Source organism: Terrapene carolina, unplaced genomic scaffold (assembly GCF_002925995.2).
Source record: "Terrapene carolina triunguis isolate 2854851 unplaced genomic scaffold, T_m_triunguis-2.0 Scaffold199, whole genome shotgun sequence".
NCBI classification, from domain to species: Eukaryota; Metazoa; Chordata; order Testudines; family Emydidae; genus Terrapene; species Terrapene triunguis.
Window position 1 is genome coordinate 3,852,592 of NW_020664550.1, and position 25,414 is coordinate 3,878,005.

Genomic DNA, 25,414 nt, shown 5'->3' on the forward strand with positions numbered 1-25,414 from the left:
CCCCCCGATGCCTGGTGTGATCACCGAGCTCAGAGCCGTGCATGGTTTGCCTGCTACCTACCGATGAGTTCGCCGCAGGCCTGGCAGAGCTCCGCGTAGAGGCTCTCGAAGCAGCTGCAGCAGCAGGGTCTGCCGCCCTTCATGACATACCTCTGCCCCCCAAGAGGCAGGTCGCACTCCAGGCAGCAGAAGTGCTCCGTGTGCCAGCGCCTGCCCTCGGCCTCTGTGCACTCGTCTGTGAAGATCAGCTGGCGAGAGAAGGCACAAGGGAGACCTCAGCTGGACACCAAAGGTGGAGATGGAGCCCCGAAGCTGGTAGCATTTGGATCTGGGTTGTAACCCCTCCTCCTGCAAATTTTGGGGGATTTGAGCTTATTTCTGATGCTAAAATGGGGATGATCAAACTTCATGCTTCAGGGCATAGGTGGGTTGTTGCAGGGGTCAGGAAGGAACCCCCGCTACCTCTGTACACACCATGGACAGCATTGTACAACTGGGCATCTTCAGCTTCCTCTGAGCATCATTGGCTGGAGCCAGGATGCAGGAGTAGATGGACCAATGGGCTGGTGCAGTATGGCGGGGATACCGGACTAAATGGAGCCGAGGCCTAGCGTTGCATAGCAGTTCCGGTGACTTCAAAGTGGGACACAGTCACACGCAGCCCCCGGTGCCTGCGCAGTTGCTTGTGTGCCTACCTGATCGCATGCGGCGCAGCGTGGCCGGAAGAACTCCGCGTGGTGTCGGCCGCAGTAGAGCTTCCCATCCTGGTGGAAGTAGATCAGGTCAACCAGAGGCTGGTGGCAGGAGTGGCAGACAAAGCAGGAGGGATGCCAGCAGGACCGGTCCCCCAGCCTGGATGCAAAAACCCCCAGGTCCCCTGTGTTCAACCTCCTGCCGCACTGCAAGGCAAATGGATATCATCAGCCCTGAGAATCGTCCCGGGACCTGTGAGCTGGCCAGTCAAAGGGGAAAGGGGCATAGCTGCAGGTGCTGATGGGCCCCAGGCTACAGCCTGGCATGTCCTGGAAACAAAGGAGGTTGGAATGGGCATGGCAACGTCTTACCTTTTCACAAAGGTGGGCAGAGGGCACAAGGCATGCAAATCCCTGCCCCAGTGACTCCTGCCTGCGACGGGCACTGAACGCTTGCAGTTGTCTCCTCTCCTCCTCCCCAAGGCCAGGGCAGTACCTGTCCTGGAAAGGAACCAGAAGATGGCATCACAGCAGCAGGAGCATTGGGGGTTTCACCCCTGCAACCCAGTGCTCACATGTGGAAGAAGTGCTTGGATGCTGTGGCGATGGGCATCGCATCGGAGCGTAGGCACAAGTGCCAGGAGTTTGGTTGGAGTCGGGAGCCCATGTGGCCGAGCAAAAAATAATAAATTAAAAAAACCCAAAAGGCTGGCTGGCCAATCAGGAGTGGAGGAACTAAGCCAAGCGGCACAGCAGTTGGGAAGCTGGGGGCCAGGGTGATGCCATGCTCCCCTGGTTGGAGAGGTCACAGCTTTGGCTGCTATGGGCACGTGTCCACATTGCAGAGCCAATGCAGAATTTGGCATCACTGGCTTCTGCTCAAGAGAGCCAGGACTGCGAATAGCAGGGGCAGCAGCAGACCAGGGATAAGAGGCATTGGCAGAGCAGAATATGGGGGACCACAGAACTGGAATACTGGGGAATATGGGGGACCACAGAACTGGAATACTGGGGGGAGGGGCAGTGAGGCTGCAAAGCAGGATTGAGAAGCATCAAAGTTGTCTTTGGAGTGGGAGGACTGAAGTAATGGGTTGCTCCAGGACAGGATGGAGGTGCATAGGATGATAAGGGAGAGGGAGCTAAGGCCGGAGTAGCAGAGGGTGGCAAAGCCTATGGGGTGTGGAAGAACGAGATTGGCTCATGCTGTGGAGTGATGGATGCATGAGCCATAGCCAGCACAAAGAATCCCCATGGGAAAGTCACGGCCCATCTTACATTGCAGTCCTGCGGGGGCAGCTGCTGAAGGAGAGATTTGATGCGGAGCTGGCTCCTGGTGGCAGCAGGCACCCTGTCCGCTGAGGGAGCCTCGAAGCACGAAGATACCTGGGGAATTCACACAGGAGAGACGTGAAAAGATTTCCAGGGTGTTAATACTGACAAATCAAGGATTAATAATTGGTCAACAATCGATCCCCAATAATTGATACAAATGTTAACGGTGATGATCCGTTTAGTGAGAGGGGCTCTCTCGAGTCCGGATTAGCTCAATAACCAGCCTCGGATAGATCAGCTCCGAGTGGACACATTGATTTAACAGTTAGTAAAGACAGCACAAACCCAGCCAGGCAGACAGTTACCAACAGCTGCAGACGGTTGCTGTCAACCTGCGTCCACTCTGCAGATGCTCGTACTTCCCCTATGATTTCTTAGGCTAATTATACCCTTACCTCATATTGGTTATCATTCCAATCCTTCTCTATTTCCCTCTTTTGGTGTATATGTCTACTTAGGTTATTTTCTAAGTTCCTTGTCCCCTTGTCCTTTCCAGCTGCCTCAACAAGATCTGATTAGAGATTGTTCGTTTGTTCCTTTTTGTCACTATCCCCCACCTTTTTCGGTAGGAACGTTGTGTTATACTGTCTGAACACATTTTGTGGTTACTGTTCCTACACTATCTGCTGCAGCAGTTTTCTAAAGCAACGGTTCTTAACCCCGGGGTACGCAGAGGTCTTCCAGGGGATACATCAACTAATCTAGATAGTTGCCTCATTTTACAACAGGCTACATAAAAAGCACCAGCGAAATCAGTACAAACTAAAATTTCATACAATGATTTGTTTATGCTGCTCTTTCTGCTGTGCCCTGAAATGTAAGTGCAATATTTACATTCCAATTGATTTATAAGTATATGGTAAAAATGAGACTGTCAGCAATTTTTCAGTACTAGTGTGTTTAGCCACCTTTGTCTGGTTTTGTAAGCAAGTAGTTTTTAAGTGAGGTGAAACTTGGGGGTAGGTAAGACCAATCAGACTCCTGAAAAGGGTACAGTCGTCTGGAAAGGTTGAGAGCCACTGGTCTAACGTTATTGCTTAGTTAAAAAAAAAAAAATTAGTTTAACTGCAAAGCAGCATGGGACTCTTGCTCCTAAGCACACCTGAGGTTCATTCTTTGGCCTGCTTTAAGTGGCAACAAGGCTATTAAAGCTCCATTGCTGGGTTAATCTCTCACAGGTGAAAGGAGAATGCAGATCTGGGCCTGCCGTGGACCTGAGCTGGGTCCCAGATAAAGGGAGTTGGATTGTCTCAGGCTGTGCCTGGAAGTTTTGTTTCTTTCATGTTAGCAGCCTGCTTGCCGGAGAAACCCAGGCCTGAAATAAACGCCTTGGCAGGGCTGTCGGAGAGCAGTTGGCATAGTCCCCCTCAGCACTATCCCCCACCTTGTATTTGCAGGTGCCCACTGACACAAGCCCCTAAAGAAGCCCAGCAAGACTGCACCCCACTAACATAGCCCTAGCCATGCTCTGTCCTCTGCGCTGTGGGGATCTGTGGGGTCACTCCAGGGAAGCCAATCGAGTGACGCCGTGATGCAATGGGAGGTTTAAACGGGACCAATCACAGCCCTCTCCCCTCTTGCCTGCCACTGGGCGTGAGCCACTGTAGGGCTTGCACGGGAGTAGGATGAGTGGGGGGGGCACAGTAGTGGCAGAGCTGATTGTGGGGTAAGTGACAGGATGGCTCCCAGATACAGTGACAACAGCGTCCCAGCGGGGACAGGAGGTGCGCGCAACAGAGAAGGGACATGCTTCATTGAGGGAGGCGCAGCAAAGGTGGCCTGCTCAGCATGTGCAGTAGCCCATGCTCAGATTCTAGGGGAAAGTCTCAGCCCCCTGATACCATCTCGCAGGACACTGGTCGGAGGGAAAGCAGTAGCTACGCTGGGCCGAAGAAGGAATCCTGCCTACCTCTGCTGGGGCAGCGTCTGCTGCGCGTTCCAGGTACTCTTCCAGGGCGCAGCCGGAGTCACTGTCCGAAGAGGAGGTGGGTGCGAGGCCAGTGAGTGTCCCACTGCAGGGAGGTTTGTCTCTCCGGGGCCATGTAGGGCTCGGCCGGGACATCAGCAGGAAGCGAGAACTGAAACAAAGCTAAAGTGAGACGGGACAGGGCTGTTAATGGGGCAGGCTGGTGCCTCTGCATGTGCTGCTTGGAGGGCTTTCAGGTGGGACCTGAAATCTTGTTATGGTGCCTCTATTCAGACCAGGCCCAACTGGTCAAACAAAACCTATTTGGAACCAGAACTCTTGTGGGGTCTACATGGGACATTTACCTACATGGTGCCTGGATTCTTTTCCCATACGGAACCTATATAGTGCCTGGTAGCATTGCAGAATTGGTCTGGTGCCTTGACCCATACAGAACACTTGAGTGGCTATGTAGAACCTGTATAATGTGTGCTTAGTGATGTACGTTTACTGCCTTACAGAACTGATATGGAGCTTACTGTATATACATATGGCATCAAAAGAGAGCAGAGGACCTTCCGTCTTTACCGGGGGGGATGAGCAGTTCCACCCCAGAGGTAGCTGCATTTCAGTAGCAGGCAAAGCAATGCGGGGGCATACTGAACTTCACACGTCTCAAGAGCCTTTAGTGAAAGGCAAAAAAGAAAGGGGAGTTTTTCAGCTGAAGGAAGGATTATTCAGAGAGACCTTGGAAAGTTAGCTGGAGATAACAGGAGCTCTCTGGCTCAACTAATGACCCTGGAAGGGCGCATGTTGCTTTGAAAAGCACGGGGCCTGGATTCCGTGCAGAGCCATGGCTGGAAGGAATTAAAAGGCAGCCGTGACAGTCAGACAGACCCTGAGAGAGGCCCCTGAGGTGGGAGGGAACCTGAATTGGATTTCTGTACCCAGCTGGAATGGACTCTGGCTCTGTGGTGCATATAGGCCAAGTAGGGGAGAGTTCCCCAGCTGGTGAGAGCCCTATGCTCCCATAGTTATCCCATGATTTAGCATCCTGTCACTCAGTGCAGCAGCAGGAAGCAGCTTTAATCTGTCTATTCCAGTTCAGTGGAAAACGATTATTTTTCCCTGTGAGCCCCCCACAGATCTGTTATTAATCAACCTTCCCTCTAGCCCAAGCAGCCACCTCACCCAGCGGACGCCGGGCACCTCTCCTGGCTAATGGTTACACTGTGGAAACCAGTCCCATCCCCCCCTGCGTCTCTGTTCCACCGCTGGCTTCCTTCCGCGCTTCCGTTTCCAAAACAAAGCCAAGATGTCAATGCGATGGCTCGTTCAACTCCTGCAGTTCCTTGGATGCCTTCCCAGAGGCCGACGCTCTGCGGCTGGCTTTCCTGTCCTAGTGCTGAGCAGAGAGAAACCCCGGAGACCGGGGCTGATGCTGAGGAAGAGCAGAGGTGGTGGGTTTGCAGGGTCATGACTGATCAGCAGCACTGCCGGGGGAACGAGCAGAGGAATTTACGAGCCATATGACACAGATTGCAGCACGTGGGGGTTGTAAGGCATTCCTTGATCCACGCTGCATCAAGCCAGTCATGCCACTGGGCGAGAGTCCAGAGCTGGACAGACAAAGGGAGCTGCTGTGAGAAGTCTCACCGGCATCAGTTCACTCCTCAGGCCCAAGTCAGAGAAGGCATCTAAGCTGCTGTAACTTATGCTTTGTGTCAGGGGCCATCTTAACTCCCTTTACTTGGCTAATAGACCGGAGTCACACTGTAACTTTCAAAGCCAGCACACTCTGCTCCCAACTCCAGTGAACTGTGCTCGAGTTGCACATATGTACCTCTGCAGCACCCCACGATCCTAACGCGTTCTCCATGTGCACCCCTCTGCATTGGGCAGACCCGTCTATACTCCCGACGTATACCCCTCTCCAGCATGCACACGTCTCTGTGCTCCCAGGACATTTCCAACAAGCTATCCAATAAACAGTCAACCTGTGGAACTCGTTGCCAGGGGATGTTGTGAAGACCGGAATGATAACGGCGTTCAAAAAAGATTTAGCTAAGTTCATGGAGGATCGGTCCATCAGTGGCTATTAGTCAAGGTGACCAAGGATGCAATCCCATGCTCTGGGTGTCCTTAGCCTCTGACTGCCAGAGGCTGGGAGTGGACGACAGGGAATGGATCCCTCAATGATGGTCTGTTCTGATCATTCTCTCTGAAGCACCGGACATTGGCTGCTGTTGGACAACAGGATACTGGGCTAAATGGGCCACTGGTATGACCCAGCATGGCTGTTCTTATCTTGTTCTCTATCCCCTTCTGCAACATCCCTTTGGCATCTGTCTTGTAACCAATGTGTACCCATCTGCAATGCCATTTCAGCCTGCCCCTTTGCTACACTATCCCACCGCCCCAGGTGGAACACACTCCCTTCCACAATACAGATGCTACTCCAACATACATCACACTCCAATGTGTGTGTCTGCAACATGCTCTCCTACCCTGTCTCCCACATCCCAGGATAACCTGCACCTTTCTAAGGCACAGAAATATCATCCGCAGGGTAGGATCAGTCTTACAGAAGGCATGTGAAATAGATCCCCCCACCCCTCTGTTGTGACTCCATTCAGAAGAGCCTGGAATTCTGAGCGCTCCATCTGTGCCTAGGGTCAGGAAAGTAACTTCAGAGCAGAGCGAGCATTGTACGGAGATCTCAAGGGGTGCACTGGGGCTTTTCAATCCAGCCATCGGTGCAGCTTTTTGGAATTCTTGGTTTTAATGAGTTAACGGCTCTTTTTCTGAGTCTCATCCACACGCCTCTCCAGGCCTGAGACCGCTCCGCCGAGGTCATTAGCACAGGGAGCTCAGGTTTCTCTGTTGGGTGCCTGGGTCAATAATTAACTTAGCAGATTGGCCGATGAACAGGAGGAAAAACCAAAAAGGACTGATTGCCTTGTTCCCAGCACCCAGCCCAGGAAGGGAGCAGCAAGTGGCAGGCTCTAGAATTCACTGCAAACTTGGAGGAGGGACGGGAGATCTGTGGTTCCGCCAGAGAGACCACAATTACCGCCGGGGGAAAAAAGAGGGAAAAGATACAAACTTGCCTGACCAATCTCTGCATTTTGTCGACCAAATGGCACCCCCGACTGGCTGGCCTGGCCTCGCTATGTGACGGCGCTGGTGTTGCAATGCCAGCAAGGGAGAGCTTTGCACTTCAGAGCTCCGTCTCCGGTGCATGCGCCTCAGAGGACAGAAGCCTTTCCCTGGGCTGGGATTGAGGAGATCTGGACTCTATTCCTGGCTCTGCCACTGACTGCCGTGGCCTTGGGCAAACCACTTTGGCCCAGATTTTCTGCTCAGCATTGCAACACCTAGCCTGGCCCCTAGGTGCCATGCTGTCTAGCGGTCTCAGCCCTCGGTGCCCAAGCTCCCCATACAACGTATGGGGAGAATAGGGTAGGGGGACTCCCTTGAAGGCTCTGGGAAGCAGGATGGACCCCAAGCTCACCAGCGGCACTAGGGCCTTTTTTGGTGGTGGTAGGGTGGCCAGTGGCTGCTTTTTGGGGTTTTTGGAGGGTTTTTTTTGTATCTTGGCGGTGGCAGCCCTAGGGCAGAATTAGGCACCTAAGCAAGGGATCCTCAGAAGCCCACAAGCTGAGTGAGGAGCTGCCTATGGTAGCCAGAAGTGAAATGCTGGGGAGAGGTGCGGGATTTGGGAGCCTAAATGGCTAACTTGGTGTCCTGAGCTGTTGGGCCAGAGATTGGTGCCTCCTTCCACTCGGCTCACACTCAGTACCTCTCCTATTTGTCCTTCTTTTCCTCTGCCACCAACTCTCTTTTGCATGTGCTGTCCTACCAGTGGCCTGCATCCAGTCCTTCCACTGTGGGGTCTGACAGGTAGCACGTCGTAGGTGTGTTCAGTGCACACCTAGAGGATCAGGCTCCCCAGCAAGATAGGAATTCCCTTGCCTGGTTTGAAGTTGCCATGTTTGACTAACACGGCTACCCCTCTGATACATGCCTGGTTTGAGAATCCTGCTTCAGGACTTCCAGGGGTCCAAATGGCTGGTTTGCTGCAGGGCAGCGTCAGGGCTTTGTGAATGCTGTCCAGCAGGGGTTTAGGGGATTTGGGCACCTACGGGGTTAGGCGATAGCTGAGCAGCAGTTTTGAAAATGTTAAGGGCACCTAAATACCTAGAGCAGAGATACTCAGACTGAGGCTCGGGAGCTGCAAGTGGCTCTTTAATGTGGCTCCTGTGGATCTCTGCAGCATGTGATATTAAAACATGTGATTTTAATTATTAACTAAACAGGATGCTTTTACTAGGTTATTAACCAATTGTAGAATACTTGATCAGTCATTTTGCTGTGAGACTAATATATATGCATGTGTATAGCTAGTAAATGAAACCATGAATTCACACGACTGTGGCTCTTTTGGGTAATGTTGATCACTAATTTGGCTCCTGAACCACCGAGGTCTTGAGTCTCACTGGCCTAGAGGATCAGGGCCATCCTCTGTGCTTCTGTTTTCCTATCTGTAAAATGGTGATAATGCTTCCTTTTTCACACGTTTTGTCTGTCTTGTCTATAAGCTTTGCACAGGGTCTGTGCCTTACTATGTTTCTTTACAGTGTTTAGCACAATGGGGCTTGAACTTGATTGGGTCCTCTAAGTGCTACTGAAACACAAATAACAATTCCGTAGAGTTTCAGGAACAGCTTTTCCCCTTGATTTCCAACCAGGGCCTTCCAAATAGCAAACTCCCCAGGCTCTGCACCCTGGCCACCATGATCCAGATCAGGGGTGAAGGTAACATAAGAGGAGCTGGCATTGGCGCTGCCTGGGCTGTACAGACCTCGGACTTCAGGGCTGGCAGGATGGGACCTTCCATCAGAGCGGTAAATGGTGCTTAGAGAGGAATAACAGGGTGGTATCCCTGGCTGGAGTAAGGCGGTCAGGGAGGGTTAGGATGGAGATTAATCCAGCCCCTGGAGTCCTACCCTGTGTTTGGGTTTTATGTGACTAATCAATCTGGCCAGCTGCCAGCTGAGTTGCGGACAATTCCCCACAATTAGCAGGGAATGACAATAGCTAGCACCTCCCTAGGCGGAGCCGGGCAGCTCCCACAGGTTCATCTCCTTTGTTTCTCTTCAGCTCCTTCCCCCTCCTTAGTTTGTTGGCTCAGTCCTTCCTTCCCCAGGTCCTTGGCTCTCTCCTGTCCTGTCCCCTACCCCGCTCTGAAGGCAGCCCCATTAATCACTGGCCTTGGTGCTTGCTCATCCATGCGAAAGAGGATTTAATGACCTTGTCCGGCTCGCCCCTCTGGTGCAAGGTCGTTCTCTTTGCTGGCAGGCTTATTCCTTTGCAGACTAGATTAGCCATGAACTTGAGGTGCTGGGCGTCTCATGGGATCCCTTGGGAGAGTACCTTGTTGTCTCCACACACACTCCTCACTGGGGCTTTTCAACAGTGAGGTCCCCAATTCAGAGCTGCTGTGAGTAGCTGCAGCTCCACCATTGAGTTTCTCCTGCTTACACCAGGCCTGAATTTGCCCTTAGTGCTTGGAACCCAAAATGGTGAGGCCGGCCTCCTAAGGTCTGTTCCTGGCTCTGACCTGCTGTGTGACCCTGGGAACTTCCCCCTTTGGAGTCTGTTTTCCTAGCTGTAAAATGGGCATAACAATAGTTACATGAACCTTTGTGAAGTGCTTTGAGATCCTCACATGAAAAGCAGTAAATGAATGTGAAATTGTATCTTGCTTTCCTACATTAGCTCCCCATGGGCCACGAATGCTACCTTCCATCTCTCTTATGCCAAGACCATAACGTTAACTTTCAAGTCACGCTCAATGTAACCTACTCCTTCCTTGGTTCCAAATGCAGTTTAAGACTAAAGTGATAAGGATTTACCTTCGTCTTTCATCACTCTCTTTCTGTGCACACCATAATCTTAGGGCCCTTCAATTTCAGTTTTTATGTTATTTAATTTTTCCTGGGCATTTATCAGTGTTTGTTATCACAAGAACAAAAACAGGTGAAAATCAGTGCAAAAATATTAATTTTTTTCTGGGTAAATATTTGGGTTTATTTTGGTGTATGGAAAGACAGGGGGAAAAGTATCCAGTAGATTCATGTTTTGAATTCCATTCATCAATGTGGTTTGCTGCAGAACTAAAACAGAACTCAAAACACAATGCCACCTCTGAGTTTAAGAAAACAATAGCTCTCTAATCCCCAAATAAAACTTTGCATTTGAATAAACAGTTTACTGTTGTAGACTTAGAACTAATAACCTATAAATATTTACATTTAATAATTGGGCCACACCATTTGCAGCGCATACTGTACACTCAACTTCATCCTTTTCTCCTGTTTTTTAAAACCTTTCGAATACTTCCTTGTGTTCTGAAATGTATTCTGATATAGATTTTCATTTTCTTCCCATTTTAGTGTGTGTCAGATCTTTAAACCGTTATCTGCTAACAGCTTGAACTGTGTACGTGGTGGGCATGAGATTCATCAGTATGTTCAGATGCACACGCACTTCAGAGCTTGCGTGCATGCCTGTTTGTTTATTGTGTGTATCTTCTAGACCATGAGTGGGCAAACTTTTTGGCCTGAGGGCCACATCTGGGTGGGGAAATTGCATGCAGGGCCATGAATGTTGGGCTGGGGCAGGGGGTTGAGGTGTGGGAGGGAGTGTGGGGTGTGGGAGGGGGTGCAGTGTGCAGGAAGGGGCTCAGGGCAGGGGGTCGGGGCGCAGGAGGAGTGTGGAGTGTAGAAGGGGGCTCAGGACAGGGGGTTGGGGTGCATCAGGAGATTGGGGTGTGGGGTGCAGTAGGGGTTCGGCTTACCTGGAGTGGCTCCGGAGTGGCAGTGGCGCACAGCAGGGCTAAGGCAGGGTCCCTGCCACAGTTCCCTGTTCCTGGCCAATGGGAGCGGCAGGGGTGGTGCCTGGAGGCATGGGCAGCGCACGGAGCCCTCTGCCCCCCGCTTCCCTCAGGGGCCGCAGGGACGTGGTGCCAGCTGCTTCCAGCAGCGGCGTGGGGCCCGCAGTGCCACGAGGGTGGCAATCTTGCGGGTCAGATCCAAAGCCCTGACGGGCTGGATTCGGCCCGTGGGCCATAGTTTGCCCACTCCTGTTCTAGACTAATACATAACCTTATTTCAACAGGCAACTTTGCATATACACACAGACTAATACTAATGTACTATCATAACACATATATTTCATGCCCTGTATGGTATTTTCCTAATAAAACAAGTTATTTTTTATATATTTGAATGATACAAAAGTAGAGTGAAAATCCAAAAAAGATGAATAATACTTTTTGTAAAACCCGGGAATTTTTCGGTAAACTGAAAACGACGGGGCTTACATATACTGCATTCTCACTACAGCCCGCATTTTCAAACATGTCCACTAATTTTGGGCTGCCCAACATGAGGCAGCTGGGGTCTGATTTGCTGAAGTGCTAAGCACCCCGAACGTCAGCAGGAGCCGCAGTTACTCGGCACGCTGGGAATCAGGCCATTGGTGTCTCAAGCTGGGCACCCAAAATCTCAGGCCACTTTTGAATATACAGATTTATACTCAATTTTCACCATATACTGTAACCTGCCTACTATACTAAACGCTCTAGGGGAGATACCTGTGATTCATTATAACAAGAGGTTTGGTAGTAGCTGTGCTGAGCAATCTGCAGATACATCCCTCTTTTTTCTTTTCTTTTCTTTTCTAAGCTGAGTTGAGTGCTGCTGAAAGAATCCAGGTTGGCAGCCCCGAATCCATAGCAACGTGCAAACAGGTGTCAGCTGATGCTGGTCAGAAAAATTCAAATGAAACTTTTTTTTTTTTTAAATCAGCATTTGCTGTTTCATCAAAATGTTCCATGGACGTGGAACGATTTCGACTAAGTTTCGACACATCCCTGCTTTCTCACCTGGCTTCTCGGCAACCTGCCTCGGGGAACCTAGGCTGTGACTATGGGGCAGCCCACGGGGTGGACTGCCTTGGGCTCAGGATCTTTCAAGATCTGCATTCCACGAGGTGGTCGGGATTGGAAGAAGGACCCCCAGGCTCCAAGACAGCCCACCAGGTAGACTTGAGCCAGGGCTCACTTCCCTTGGGTGGAATATTTCAAAATTTTTAGTTTTCATTCCGAATGAAAGCAAATGTTCAAAATACCAAAATCCCTGCAAGACGGAACGGTCTTTTCCCACCCAGTGCTATTCCTCTCACACCCAGGGCTAGATTTTCCTTCCCGCCTGGGCACCTAGATGAAGGGGGAGCTATTTTAAGCACTCAGCGCCCAGTGACGCCCTCTCCCGGCTGTGACAATTACAGCCAGATTTGCCCACCGGTCTGGGCTCTTTTGAAAATCGAGTAGTGCCTACATCAGAGCCTCCCCCTGATACTTGACACCATGCAAGGTACATCAGAGCTGAGCTCTTTGCAAATACATAGACCTGGCCCCCATTGTGGTCACTGAGCTCTGTTGAATATCTGGCCCCTGTTGTTTCACCACCTCTTGGGGAGCAGAGAAGGCGGTGTTTTGTCCACCCCTGCCCCTTCTGTGCTCGGCCTGCCTGCTGGCAAGGGGGTATAATCAGTGCCAGTCGCAGTGGTGTTTCCTGTCCCACTCAGAAACAGGCAGACGGGTGAGCTGGAAGTGAAAAAGTTCTGTTTGGTTCAGTGGCTCTCAGCCCCCCACTGTACAAATTGTCCCAGCACCACTAAGCATGCCACCCCTAAAGGACCTGCCTGCCGGGAATCACAGCAGCACCGTCCGCAACAGATCACATACCTGCCGCTTCCTGGGGTCCCCTCCTTCCAGCGCCGGAGCGCAGATCTGCGTCGCCCAGACGCCAAGAGGTTTGTATTCCTGTCCCTTTCCCGTCGCTCCCCAGCTAGGGTGACCGGAAAACAAGGGTGAAAAATCCGGACACTTTTTTTTCCCCAGGGCGGGGGAGGATAGTTGCTTATACAAGACAAAGCCCCATAACACTGGGATGGCTGGTCACCCAGTTCTCCACCTGCTTCAAAGGGCCGCAGGCAGAGGGAGAATGGCTGGAAAGGTTGCGCAGCAAAGCGAAAGGAAAACACCCAGGCTACACCAGGGAGATGTTTTTTTTTTTTTTTTCTCTCCCCGCCCAGGAGCCTGGCAGTGTGGGAGCGGGGGGGGGGGGGGGGGCCTAATTAGGAGGCTTTTTAGCTTAAACCTACAGAGGCAGCCAATGGCAGCGAGCAGGGAGGGAAACGAGTACAGGAGGCGAGAGGAAACTGTTGTTAACTCTGCAGGGGAAAGAACTGGGCGCTGCTCTGCTGCTCACATCTCTCTATCCTCTGCCTCTCTCCTTCCCTCCATCTGTTGCCTAGTTCCCCCCGCTTCACTGGTGTGTTGCTTTTCCTCTCTGTGATGATTATTATGCTACACAGATCGCAAACTCTGTTGAGGTTTCAGGAAAGAAGGTCAAGATAATTATCCCCTTTTTTAGGGATGGGGAAACTGAGGCACGGAGCAGAGACTCCTTCCTTAAAAAAATCAGTTCTGCCATGATGCCTAAAATAGTGACATGAACAATGGTTAGGCAGCTGGAGAGCCCTCACTGCTGTTAATCACATTTATCATAATTGTCTCACTGATACCTTGGGTTCCCCTCTGTTTGCTGTATTACCTGTTGTCTCATACTTACATTGGAAGGTCTTTGGGGGCATAGATTGGCTTTGTGTTATTGGTTTGTACTGCACCTAGCAGAAGGGCTGGGGGCTCTAAGAACTACTGCAACACAAATAACTCAAATGATGCTGCTGACTGTGAAGTGACTTGCCCAGCGTCACGCAGCCAGTCAGTAGCAGAGGCGGCAAGAGATCTCCCCAGTCTACCCTATATGTGTCATCACATCTGTTCACTCCTGTTCTATAGCATTTTATTTCCTTTGCTGTCCACCTGTCAAAAACAACAACAAAAAAAGACCTATGCCAGTCTCTAGGTGTGTATCAAAGAATACTACCCCTCTCAATTCACCCAGGATGGCTTTCTAAAAGGAGCTCCAATCCCCCGGCACATTCAACTAGACCAGAGTCCTAAAGGGAACTATTCTACCAACTTGTACTCAGTGAAAGTTAATCTCCTGTGTTTGGGTTTGGTGTCAGCTTTATCTCGACTGCTTGCTGTTATGGACTTTGTCCAGTTGAGCTGCTGGGCCTTTCTTGACTTTCTCTGTGTATTTTCCGCACAATTTGTACAATTGCTGCCTCCTCTACATTCTCCTTGTTCATTCACTCACTGTCATTTGTGTCTATTCACACAGAAAAGGAAGCATTTCAATCACACCTAAGCTCCCATCTACAAGACTAGACATTACAACACAACCATAGCGCGAAAAATTCTGCCTCGCTAGACAGAACCAGTCTGTGTTCTAAGCACGTTAAGGGAACTGTGCTACAACCCTGAAGATATAATCATTTAGTCACAACCCTTTCACAGCGCTGTGCTGTTTGTTATTATTTGTACTCCAGAAGAGCCTGGAGGCTCCAAGTGCAACCGGGCCCCCGTTGGCAAATGCTGTACAAAACACAAAAGGCAGTTCCTGCCTATAGCATTGTTACAGGCTAATAGACAAAACAGAAATAGCTAACAGGCAACAGAGAGTCCTGTGGCACCTTTAAGAATAACAGATGTAAGTAATTTGTCAGATGTACAGACCTAGTAAGTAATGCCTCCCTACTGTCCCTCTCACAAGGCAGCCCCCTACCATCCCTGTAGTATGTCTTGAACCATATTAGCTGCTTTGCAGATTTATTATGCCCTACTCTGAAGACTCATGTAGCACATATGCCTTCAGACGGCCCCCTCTGCGGGGGTGAATGTCACTGGGGGATCAGAAGCATGCCAACTACAGGCAATTTCCATCACTGCTGTTGCCAGCAGAAGTCTCACATTAGTTCCCCTGACTGGTGTGGACAAGGATATTTTGTCTGAGTCATGTTCAAATCTGTTTAAAACATAAACACACATGATCTCTCAGAGGTCGGGATTAAATTCTTCTCTGTTACACCTGTTGACTTCAGAAGAGCATTTAACTCTGAAGTTATAGAATGGGTTGGCTAGAACAATCACAGAATATCAGGGTTGGAAGGGACCTCAGGAGATCATCTAGTCCAACCCCCTGCTCAAAGCAGGACCAATCTCCAATTAAATCATCCCACAGATTTTTGCCCCATATCCCTAAATGGCCCCCTCAAGGATTGAGCTCACAACCCTAGGTTTAGCAGGTCAATGCTCAAACCACTGAGCTATCCCTCCCTCCAAACCCCATGTCAATCATGTTCAATGATAGTTCAATCATGAACGATCCCTGTCCATAAGTCAGGGAAAACATGTTAAGCCCACCTTTAATTACTTGTCACTAGCATTATTAATTATGATTATTATTTGTATCTCATGCATTCAGACTGCATGCAACAGGAATTCTATTCTGAGAGGTTATGGGGATATTGTGAGCAGGTACAGGGCAACAGTTGGCTGGCGTGTGTACGTTTGCTACTTTAGTTGAATCAGGGAATATTGTACATGGCAGATAAATGGCTGGGGAGAAGACATAGTGCCCTGGGAAATCTGTTGTGTGTGTCTCTCTGTCCATGTGCAATCTTTCCACCAAAAAAATGGAAAAAGCACTTTTTTGAATATTGGGCCAGAGTAATGGACCAGGTGTGGGCACTTTGCCACTACAGGGAACACGCCTAACAAATTAGGATTTAATACATGGCATCACCTTGCATTTCTACAGCATCTTTCATCACACAGGAGCCCCCAGTATTTTACAAACCACACAATTCAGCCATCACTATATATCCATGGAAAATACAGCCACTTCTGATAACTGATTAATAGCAGACAACAATACTACACAGCAGTTTAGTACAGGAAGTGAAGAATATTGTAAAAATATAATTAATATTATCTAATCCGTAGGCATTTACCATGGTATGTGGGGATGAGCTATTATTAATATGAATTATTCTTTTATGTTAATATTGCAACATTACAGGCAGCTACTGGAGTGTGTAGGTATTTGAAAGCTATAAACAGGATATATGTGCGAGGAAAAACAGGGACACACCTTTTAACTGCATCTAAATCCATGGGGATAAAGGGAGGTTTTTGACTGGTAATATAGTTTGCTAGAAGAAAGGGATGATCTGTCTGCACGGGCGTGGGTGGTGTGGGGTTAGTGTGCACGGAGTACTGGCTGTTTTGTGTATATGGCGTGGGAGTGCACATGGGGTTTTGTCTGTGTTGGAGGAGCCTGCGTGTGAGCTGTATGTACATTGTTGTGGCATGAGCTGGGTGTAGTGTGGGGTGGGGTGGGGTTTGTACACTGCACTGCCCCTTCCTCCAGCTGCTTTCTCTCTTTAGGTGCAAACATTTTTAACTCAAGATCAGCTCCCCTCCTTTTCCCCCCAAATACCCCAGCTCCATGGCCCCCAGCTCCCCCACCTTCTCTGCCCCCCAGGGCCAGATCCCTCTCCCCTGTCCCAGAGCCCCTCCCTTGCCCCAAACCCCAAGTCCCCTCACTCTGCCCAGTCCCAGAGCTCCCACACGCCGAAGCCCTACGGCCCCACCCCGCAGCTAAGCTCCTCCCCCTCCTCACTCCAAGGTCCCGCCCCCTCCCCGCCTCCCTTCGGAGCCCCGCCCCCCGCCAGAGGACCGGAGCCGCGTGTCCCCAGCGCCACCTAGCGGCCGCATCGCCTCCCTCTCGGGTCCTCCCAGCGAGAGACGCTCTAGGCTACGGCTGCCGGACTCGCTGCTCCCGGCGGCTCCGAGTCCGGGCCCGGCCCCGGCCCGAGCTGGGGTGGGGGGAGGGAGGCGGCGCTGGCGGGTCCCGGAGCCCGAACGGGGGCCCTACGGCGCCGGCCGGCGGGGCGGGCCCGGCCCTCAGCGCCCGCACGGCAGAGGCCGGGCAGCGCCGCAGGTACAGAGACCCCGCCCCGCCCCCCCTTCTCAGGCCCCCCCCGCACTGCCCCCTCCCCTCTCCCGGGGACCCCTCCCGGCCCCCCTACTCACTCCGCCCCGCCCCCCGGGGCCCCTCCCCACTACCCCCCCGGGCCCGCCCCGGCCGGCACCTTCCCCCAGGGGTCCCCCTAGCACCCCCTATGGGACCGCTTCTGCCCCTGCTCCCCTGGCACCGTCACCCCCCCCGAGCACCGTCACCCCCCCGTCCCTCCTGCACTGACCCCCCGTTATCCCCTCCCTCTGACCCCCCTGCACTGACTCCTTGTTATCCCCTGACCCCCCCAAATCCCCCCTCCACTGATCCCTTGTTATCCCCTGACCCCCACAGCACCTCCTGCACTGACCCCCCGTTATCCCCTCCCTCTGACCCCCCAGCACCTTCTGCACTGACCCCCTCGTTATCTCCTCCCCCTGACCCCTCCTGCACTGACCCCCTGTTATCCCCTCACCCCCCCCGACCCCTCCTGCACTGACCACCCATTATCCCTTCCCCCTGACTCCTCCTGCACTGACCCCCTGTTATCCCCCGACCCCTCCTGCACTGATCCCCTGTTATCCTCTGACCCCCACAGCACCTCCTACACTGACCCCCCGTTATCCCCTCCCCCTGACCCCCCCAGCACCTCCTGCACTGAACCACCGTTATCCCTTCCCCCTGACCCCTCCTGCACCAACCCCCCCATCCACTCCTTCTGACCCCCATCCTTCCTGCACTGACCCCGTTATTCCCTTCCCCTGAGTCCCCCAGCACCTCCTGCACTCAGCCCCATTATCCCCTCTCCCGACCTCCCCAGCGCCTCCTGCACTGACCCCCCGTTATCCCGTGACCCCCCCAGCACCTCCTGCATTGACCCCCTGTTATCCCCTCCCTGACCCCTCCTGCACTGACCCCCCATTATCCTCTTCCACTGACCCCGTGTACACTTTCACTGCTCCTACCTCCAAACTACCCCTTCTTACTCCTCAATTTACTGCTTTACAGAGCTCACACCTCCCCCTAATATCATTTCCCTCATTATCTAGCCCCCCCATGATTTACCTGTCCATCTTTCATCAGCTACCCTATCCCTTCCATCCCTATCCTGATGCTCCAAGAGCCCTGGCATCCCCTCATTAAATATCCCTTCTCACTCACATGCCAATCGTTTCATTTTGTGCTATCACTAATATAATGGTCCCCCTCTTTAAAGCCCTCTGCCACCTCTTTTCCCCTTTGTAATTGCCACACAGTGCCCTAGCAAACCAGGGCTTTAGGGCATCCATCCTGCTTCCCAAGCCAGGCTTGGGACACTGGCATAGGACAAACCTTTCCCTTTCCCTACTTTTTCACCACTCCAAGCCTCTGTAGTTTTGCTAGTTGCTTGTGTGATCAAGCATGGATTTGAGGGGCTCATTGACTGCACTGTGCTGTGTGCCAAGGGTTTTGTCGTGGGTTATGTCCCGTGGCACTTGGTGGCGTCCTGTGCCAAATGGCGTTTTTTGCATGCAAGGTGGCATCCAGGGGCAATTTTGCTGTTCTCTCTTCATTGCTCAAATCTCTTGCTTTTTGAATCATGTAATTAACAGTGTTTGCCTCCCTGATGTGTTGCACATAAGGGAGAATTGCCAACTTTCTAATCGCACAAAACTGAACACCCTTGCCTTGCCCCCGCCCTGCCCCTTCTCCAAGACTCCACCCCTGCCTTGCCTGTCTCTGAGGCCCCGCCCCTGCTCACTCCATCCCCCTCCCTCTGTCACTTGCTCTCCCCCACCCTCACTCAGTCGCTTATTTTCATTGGGCTGGGGCAAGGGGTTGGGGTGCAGGCTCCGGCTGGGGGTGTGGGCTCTGGGATGAGGACAGAAATGAGGGATTCAGGGTGTGGGAGGGGCTCTGGGCTGGGGTAGGGGGTTTGGATGTGGGCTCTGGGAGGGAGTTTGGGTACAGGAGAGGGTTTAGGGCTGGGGCAGGGGGTTGGGGTGTGGGAGCGTGTGCGGGGTGTGGGCTCCGGGAAGGAGTTTGAGTCAGGAGGGGGTTCCAGGCTGGGGCAGGGGATGGGGGTGTGGCAGCAGTTGCGGGGTGTGGGAGAGAGTTTGGGTGCAGGAGGGGGCTCCAGGCTGGGGCAGGGACTTGGGGTGTGGGAGGGGGTGCAGGGAGCAGGCTCTGGGTGGCGCTCACCTCGGGGGGGCTCCCCGGAAGCGGCAACATGTCCCTCTGGCTCCTAGGTGGCTCTGCGCAGTGTGCGCTGCCTCTGCCCCAGGCGCTGCCCTCGGAGCTCCCATTGGTTGCGGTTCCTGGCCAATGGGAGCTGTGGAGCTGGCGCACGGGGCGGGGGCAGTGCACGGAGCTCACCTGGCCATCCCTCCGCCTAGGAGCCAGAGGGACATGTCGCTGCTTCCGGGAGCCGCGTAGGGAGCCTGCCAGCTGCGTGGAGCCAGGTTTTTAATGGCCCACTGACCAGAGCCGCCAGGGTCCCTTTTTGACCTAGCAACCCTAGTTGTGCAACTTTGCACATGAGATTCCAGCAGAACATGGGAATTTGCAAGTAGGGGTGTACAGGATACTGCTTTAAACAGATCGTTAGATGGACATGAGTCTTCTTAGGAGTTGGGCACAGGGGGACAGGAGTCTCTACCACTGGCTGTGGAGAAACAGGGAATGTTGGACAGAAATGTGAGATATTCAGGGAGCGGAAGAAAACTGTCAATTAGAGATAAATTCAAGTTTGGGGGAGTCCATGGAGGAGCATGAAGACTCACAGGGAGGTTTGGATCTGAATTCTAATGGATAGGAAGGCAGTGATAATTTTTGAACTTGGGAGTGATGTGTGCCTTGTTTCCAGATACAAATGGCTGGATTAGGCATTGCCTTTCACGCAGGCTGCGTCCGCGCTGCAGTTGGCAGGCAAGATTGCAATGTAGACATACCCACAGGGTGGGCAATCTCCAGATTGGGATTTGAAGACACAATAAATAGGGGTTAAAGACTCCTGAAAGTCTGTGTCTTATTAACATTTCGCTCCAGGGCAGGTATCTGTCTTAACATGGTCTCTGCTGGTAGTGTCGTGCCAATTGGAAGGGTATTCACTCACATGTACAATACTGGCTGTCAGTCAGCTTGAAAACCAAAAGCTTTCAATTTGGTGTTATGCATCCACTGCTGCTAATGAGGAGTGATCGGCGCTCCCCACCTGTGTGTTGCACATAAACATAGGGTCTTTAATCATTTTGGAAACAGAACAAAGCAGTGCAGTAGATTAGCATTGGAGATGCAATACACAGTGCATATCAGCTCATTTGAGTTAGAAGTGCATTTTTATTTGTAAGCTCCTTGGAGAAATTATCGGCCTCTGCCTAAAATTGTCATCTTTGTGTAAAACTTTAAAAAATGTCATTCTAAAATGAAGATTAGATTATTTCTCATCTGCCACCCTCCCAGAAAAAGGAGCTATGTCGTCATTTCACATGATTGTTTTTAACCCACATTTCTCAAAAACATAAATATGAAAAACACAGGAAGAGATTACAAAAGGAGGAGGTGAAAGCACTATTGTGAATTATAGTGCTGGAGGGTGTTTGGTGCTGTCAGAGTTTTGGAGGTGACCACCAAATTCACACCCTTGGTAAGCCAAAGGGAATCCAAGAGTTGAGCTATGCACCCAGACACTCAATAAGAAGAACCGAGATATGAGCTGGAGAGGATGGAGTTTTGTATGTGGATGACTTTCCTTTCCTTAGTTTTTAAAAAACACTTAGAAGATATTTTCTAAGGTAGAAACAGGAGTTAGGCATCCAACTTCCATGGAAAGTTAATGGGAGTTAGGTGCCCAGTCCCCATTTTGTGCATTTGAAAATCTCCACCTTTATTGAAAGGTGACAGGAGTATCACAAGAAAATTTGCCAGCTGTGATTTCAGAATCTATCCCTCACAATAAGATAGGAAATGATATATAACCTGCCTTAGGCCTTTTGACAACCATGGAACCTTGTATCTTTTTGAGAATACTCCCATCCCTTGGCTGTAGGCAGTTCTCACGTTAGGGTATGTAGCTGGGAGAGAGTCTCCCAGCCGGGGGTGCTAGCTCTGCCTGAGCTAATGTGTTAAAAATAGCAGTGGGAATAGCGCAGCACGGGTAGCAATTCTGGGTAGCTACCTGCGTCCAAATCCTCCCGACCCTGTGGGTACGAGCTGGGGTGGGTAGCCCAAGCTGCTACCTTGGCGCAGCTGTCCAGCTTGCTATTTTTAGCATGCTAACTCAAGCAGAGCTTGGCTCGGAGGGGTTGGGAGGCACATTTCCAGCTACAGTATAGACACACTGTCACTGACCCAGGCAGTCACAGGTGTGCATAGGGCTAGGACTGCTAGCTGGTTTCATTTCCCCCCGAAAGCCAATTAAGCATGGTGAGCAAGAAACCATGAGAAATGGCATTGTAGATATTTATATGCCAAAGACACAACTGACGTCTGGGCCTTTAACAAAGGATAGCAGCATTTTGCTTCGCTTGTGTATAGGCTATGGGGGATTTCAGCAGATGACTGGAGCAGCTGGTGTGGGCAAAGGGATCTGGATGATGGGAGCTCAGAAAGAGCTTTGAAGCACTTTAGTGTTTACAGTATGTAGGCAGGCAGTAAATAAGGAGGGTGCTTGGTTAACTAGGATATTCTCTGGATGTGTAGCATAGTCAGAAAAAGGCATGTTTTCAAAGGATTGCTCGTTGAAGAGTAGAGTCTTAAGAATCTAGGTATCTGCATCAAATGGATACAACTAAAATCGTCAGCAACAAGGCATTGTCTGCAATGACTAGTTGACTAGGGAATCTCCAAAGATCATTAAATGTGTAGTTTTATAATCTCGTTTCCTCAGTTCTGAGCCTTACAGCCTTTCAGTGGAAGCCCATAACACTCTATCCCAAACATTTTACAGAGCCAAAGAACTGAGTGACAGAAATACTAGTAGAGGGAGAGAAAAACAAAGAGGCAAAGGAAAAAGTTGAAGTTTTCTACTGAGATTTAAAATAGGATGGAGAATTGATATAGTGGGAGGGCGGGGGGGAGAGGATGTTGGTAATGGCAGGTGTTGTAGAAGAGAAGGCTCCTTGTGCCAGCAGTGACCAGATTAGTTGAAAGGCAGAGAGGAGGCTGATGCTAGATTAGTGGGCAAAGTCTGTGAGGTTTGCTGGAGCAAGTTCATGAAGGGTTTTACAAACAAAGAGGCCAATTTTGAAGTGAGTCATGAACCTATGGAGTTATTCAGGGTTGAGGATGATGTGATTGCATTGGTTGTAAGAACGCAGGCTGCAGAATATTGCATTTTCTGGAGTTGGGGGAGCTGGGACAAAGAAAAGCCATTGAGAAGGTCATTGTAATAATGAAGATGAGAAGACACTTAAGGCGTGTGTACTCTACAGTGGCATAACTGGTGCTGCAGCTACACTGCTGCAATCCTGGAGAATAGATGTACGCTGCAGTGACAGAAGGGTTTTTTCCATCAATGTAGTAACTCCACCTCCTTGAGCAATAGTAGCTAGTCGACAGAAGAATGCTTCCGCATCTACACTGGGGGTTTAGGTCAGTAGAACTGCAGAGCTCAGGGGTGTCAGTGCTGTAGCTATGTCAAGTTTTAAGTGTAGATCAGGCTTAAGATCTGGATGAGGATTCATCAGAGGTAGGACTGGGGCAGTGGCAGACAGAGGCAGTGTTTGAGGTGTGATGGAGAGATACCCAGGTATGGATAAGGAAGGAGAAAGAGCAGAATCAAGTCTGACAGAGTTATGTACAGTGGAGGCAAATAAGATGATATTTGTTACTGTAATGGTCAAAATGTGCTAGCTATACATGGTCACTGCCACAACCTATACATGTGGGCGTGAGGATACTGCTTTTGCCCAAGAGAATCATCTTTGTCTCTGAACTCTTGCTAAGCTGGTGTGACTGATGATGAAACTGATTGTTATGTGCCAGAGCTTGAAATTTTCAATAGCATCTTCATTTCATTTACTCTTGTAATGTCAGGCTAGTTATCCGTACAGTTTTACTCTCTCGTTCCTTGGACTACTAGATAATTAACACAGTGCGTCCTTTGTTAGTGACTGGTTCTGATTCTGGTGCCCCGAGTTGACTTTGAGTTCAGTAAACTAAAGTCTGTAATGCCAGTTTTTCCTATTACTAGTATGTGCATTTCCTGTACACAGAGCACTTGCATTCTCTGAAAAGTACCGAATAGTTGTTTAGTTTTGTGTATATCTGGAATTTGTTCCTTTTATGATCCAAAATAGAATAGCTATTGTGTTATTTGCCCATTGGCTTCTATAGCTTCTTGCTCTCTGAACCTTGTTAGGAACCTTCTGTCTAATTCAGATGCATACAGATTCCTAAAGCATCAGATACATGTGATTTCTAGTATCTTTGATGCTAATTACTAGTATTATAATTTATTTATATTGCAGTAGTGCCTTGGAGGCCCAGTAATGGATCGGGATCCCATAATGAGACAAAATTTGCCTTATTTCTGGAGATTAGTTGTCCAAAATTGCCCAGTGAAAAGAAAGTTGCTTGTGATCTTTGTCTGAAATTTCATTTGTCCATCTTCATTTCCAGCCCCACTTCATTTATGAACGGCGTTGAGCTAATTCCTTAATAGCTGCACACATATTTGGTGTGTTGTTGAAAATGCTTTGCAGGCCTTGTTCATTCTGCTGTAAATAGTGCAACTCCCATGAACGTTTGTGCCTAGTTCAGGAATGACATTTGTTGGGTGGAAAATAGATGTAAGTGGCAAAGTAGGGTACCTTGTGCTGAACTGGCAAAGGAAGTGTAACTTACAAACCAAGAGAGGGATGTGGGGGAAAAAGCAGCCAATAGGAGGGAGTTAGCAAATGCTAGTTGCATTTCCTGTTGACCTACCTCTCATTTTGCTCACCTAGTGAGTTCTGGATTGATCTGTTTACACCTACATTCTAATTTACCCCCAAAGTGTGTTTTACTTGTCAGGTCCCCACTGGATTTGTCCATGCAGTGTGTTACATAAACTTACATTTATAAATTATTGCTTTAATTTATGTTTTTCTTTTCTTTTTAGAAAGATTAATAGAGATATGATAAAAATCTAGCTCTCTGTCTTTCTTTTCTCTGCCAATCTCTTTGATTGGATTCTTGTCAGGTGAAACATGGGACAGTTTCTACGGAACTCTAGGTGACTTCTTGACATCCTGGTTACCATGACACTCAGCAGAGGACTGTGGGAATAAAGTGGGAATCCCTCCCCGCCCTCAAAAAACCACCTAATGGCCTCAACTGGGTAAGAATCAAGTGAGACTAAAGAGTTACGAACTTTCTTCTGTCCTCATGGATTATCTCAAAGGCACTGCACAAGGGCTAGGTCTACACCAGCGTTTCTCAACCTGGGGGTCGAGACCCAAAATTGGGTCGCCAGAATGTTTCAAAGGGTTGCGTGGCAGCTCCTTTGGCTCCTGTCCCACAGGACTGGCTGGGCCCGCCTCCCTGCTCCAGGCACCGCAACTCCTGGGGTCTGAGCGACACTCAGGTTTGGCCCAGCCATCGTGATGACGGGAGTCCGGATAGGACAAATTTGAGTGAGTGGCACTGCAACCCCATGAGCCAGGTCACAACTCCACTCATGTTAATTTGGATCAAGTCAGGGGGGCGGGGCGGGGCCAAATCTGGTGGCGCTGCAACCCTGAAGGTTGAAATGTCCAGAGCTGAGATCCAAGGCCAGCTAGCCCCACCCAGCACAGCAGCTGCAGGGGCTGCCGCTGTGGGGTGAGTGCTGGGCAGGACCTGACCGAAACCCTTCAGGGCCTCCACCCCCAGACTATTTACAACAGGCCATAAACATTTACGAATGGGTCTTGAGCCCGAAACGGTTGAGAACCGGTGATCTACACTACAAACTCTTGCTGGCATGGCTTTGTTGGTCAGGGTTGTGATCTCTAGCCTAGACATAGTTATAGTGGTAAGATTGTGCTTTCGCTTGTATAAGCTATTTCCACACAAGGAGTGCTTTGCTGCTATACCCTCCCGGGTTAGCTATACTGGTGAAACACTCCTAGTGTAGACCTGGCTAGTGCTTAAGGAATCCTTCCTCATTGTGATTAGTCATAAAATGGGTAGTTGGTGCCAAAACTCCAGAGTAACTTTGTTTTATGAACAGCTTCCGTAGCCCCATTGTATCACATTTGCTGTTAGTTGCTCCGTGAAAATATTCTTCTATTAGAAAAATTCCCTGGTGGTGTGTATGTGCACTGTGTGGCCTGCCTGTGGCATTGCGCCCTGGCATGCATACCCACTCCCCCCTTCTTTGAGGGCATTTAACGTCCAGTACACTTCCAGGGCTCCACTGAGCCATCCCTGCCTTTGCTCCACCACTCTAAAAGCCTGGGTCATTGGTTGGGATGAAACAATAATTACGGATCAAAAACGCAAATGAAATTGTGCCTTTATCCTCTGTTTTTTTTTTTTTT

General features: G+C 50.3%; 2 protein-coding genes across 6 annotated transcripts in view; one reads left to right on the forward strand and one right to left on the reverse strand.

Moving 5' to 3' along the window:
• Positions 1-20: 20 nt before the first annotated feature.
• LOC113407167 (prickle-like protein 1) lies at positions 21-13,050 on the reverse strand. 3 transcript variants are annotated; one of them, XM_026655288.2, is made up of 6 exons: positions 12,746-13,050; positions 3,934-4,102; positions 1,968-2,075; positions 1,065-1,193; positions 696-899; positions 21-248 (listed from the first exon to the last, which is right to left on the reverse strand). In XM_026655288.2, exons 2-6 carry the CDS (start codon positions 4,084-4,086, stop codon positions 54-56), a joined length of 789 nt encoding a protein of 262 aa, XP_026511073.1. In that variant the 5' UTR covers positions 4,087-4,102; positions 12,746-13,050; the 3' UTR covers positions 21-53. The 3 variants fall into 3 exon arrangements, with proteins under 3 accessions (XP_026511073.1, XP_026511072.1, XP_026511071.1); XM_026655287.1 differs by lacking the exon at positions 12,746-13,050 and adding an exon at positions 7,046-9,604 and having other exon boundaries at positions 696-764; XM_026655286.1 differs by lacking the exon at positions 12,746-13,050 and adding an exon at positions 7,046-9,604.
• LOC112109561 (fibroblast growth factor receptor substrate 3) overlaps positions 11,331-25,414 on the forward strand; it is a 28,452-nt gene continuing 14,368 nt past the window's right edge. For 2 of the 3 annotated variants that reach the window (XM_029912316.1, XM_024204127.2), the window contains exons 1-2: positions 11,331-12,037; positions 24,094-24,231. The gene's annotated coding sequence lies outside the window, so the exon portion shown is untranslated. Of the gene's footprint in view, positions 12,038-16,860; positions 16,917-24,093; positions 24,232-25,414 lie in introns of those variants that run through there. The other variant, XM_024204123.2, reaches the window with a different exon arrangement.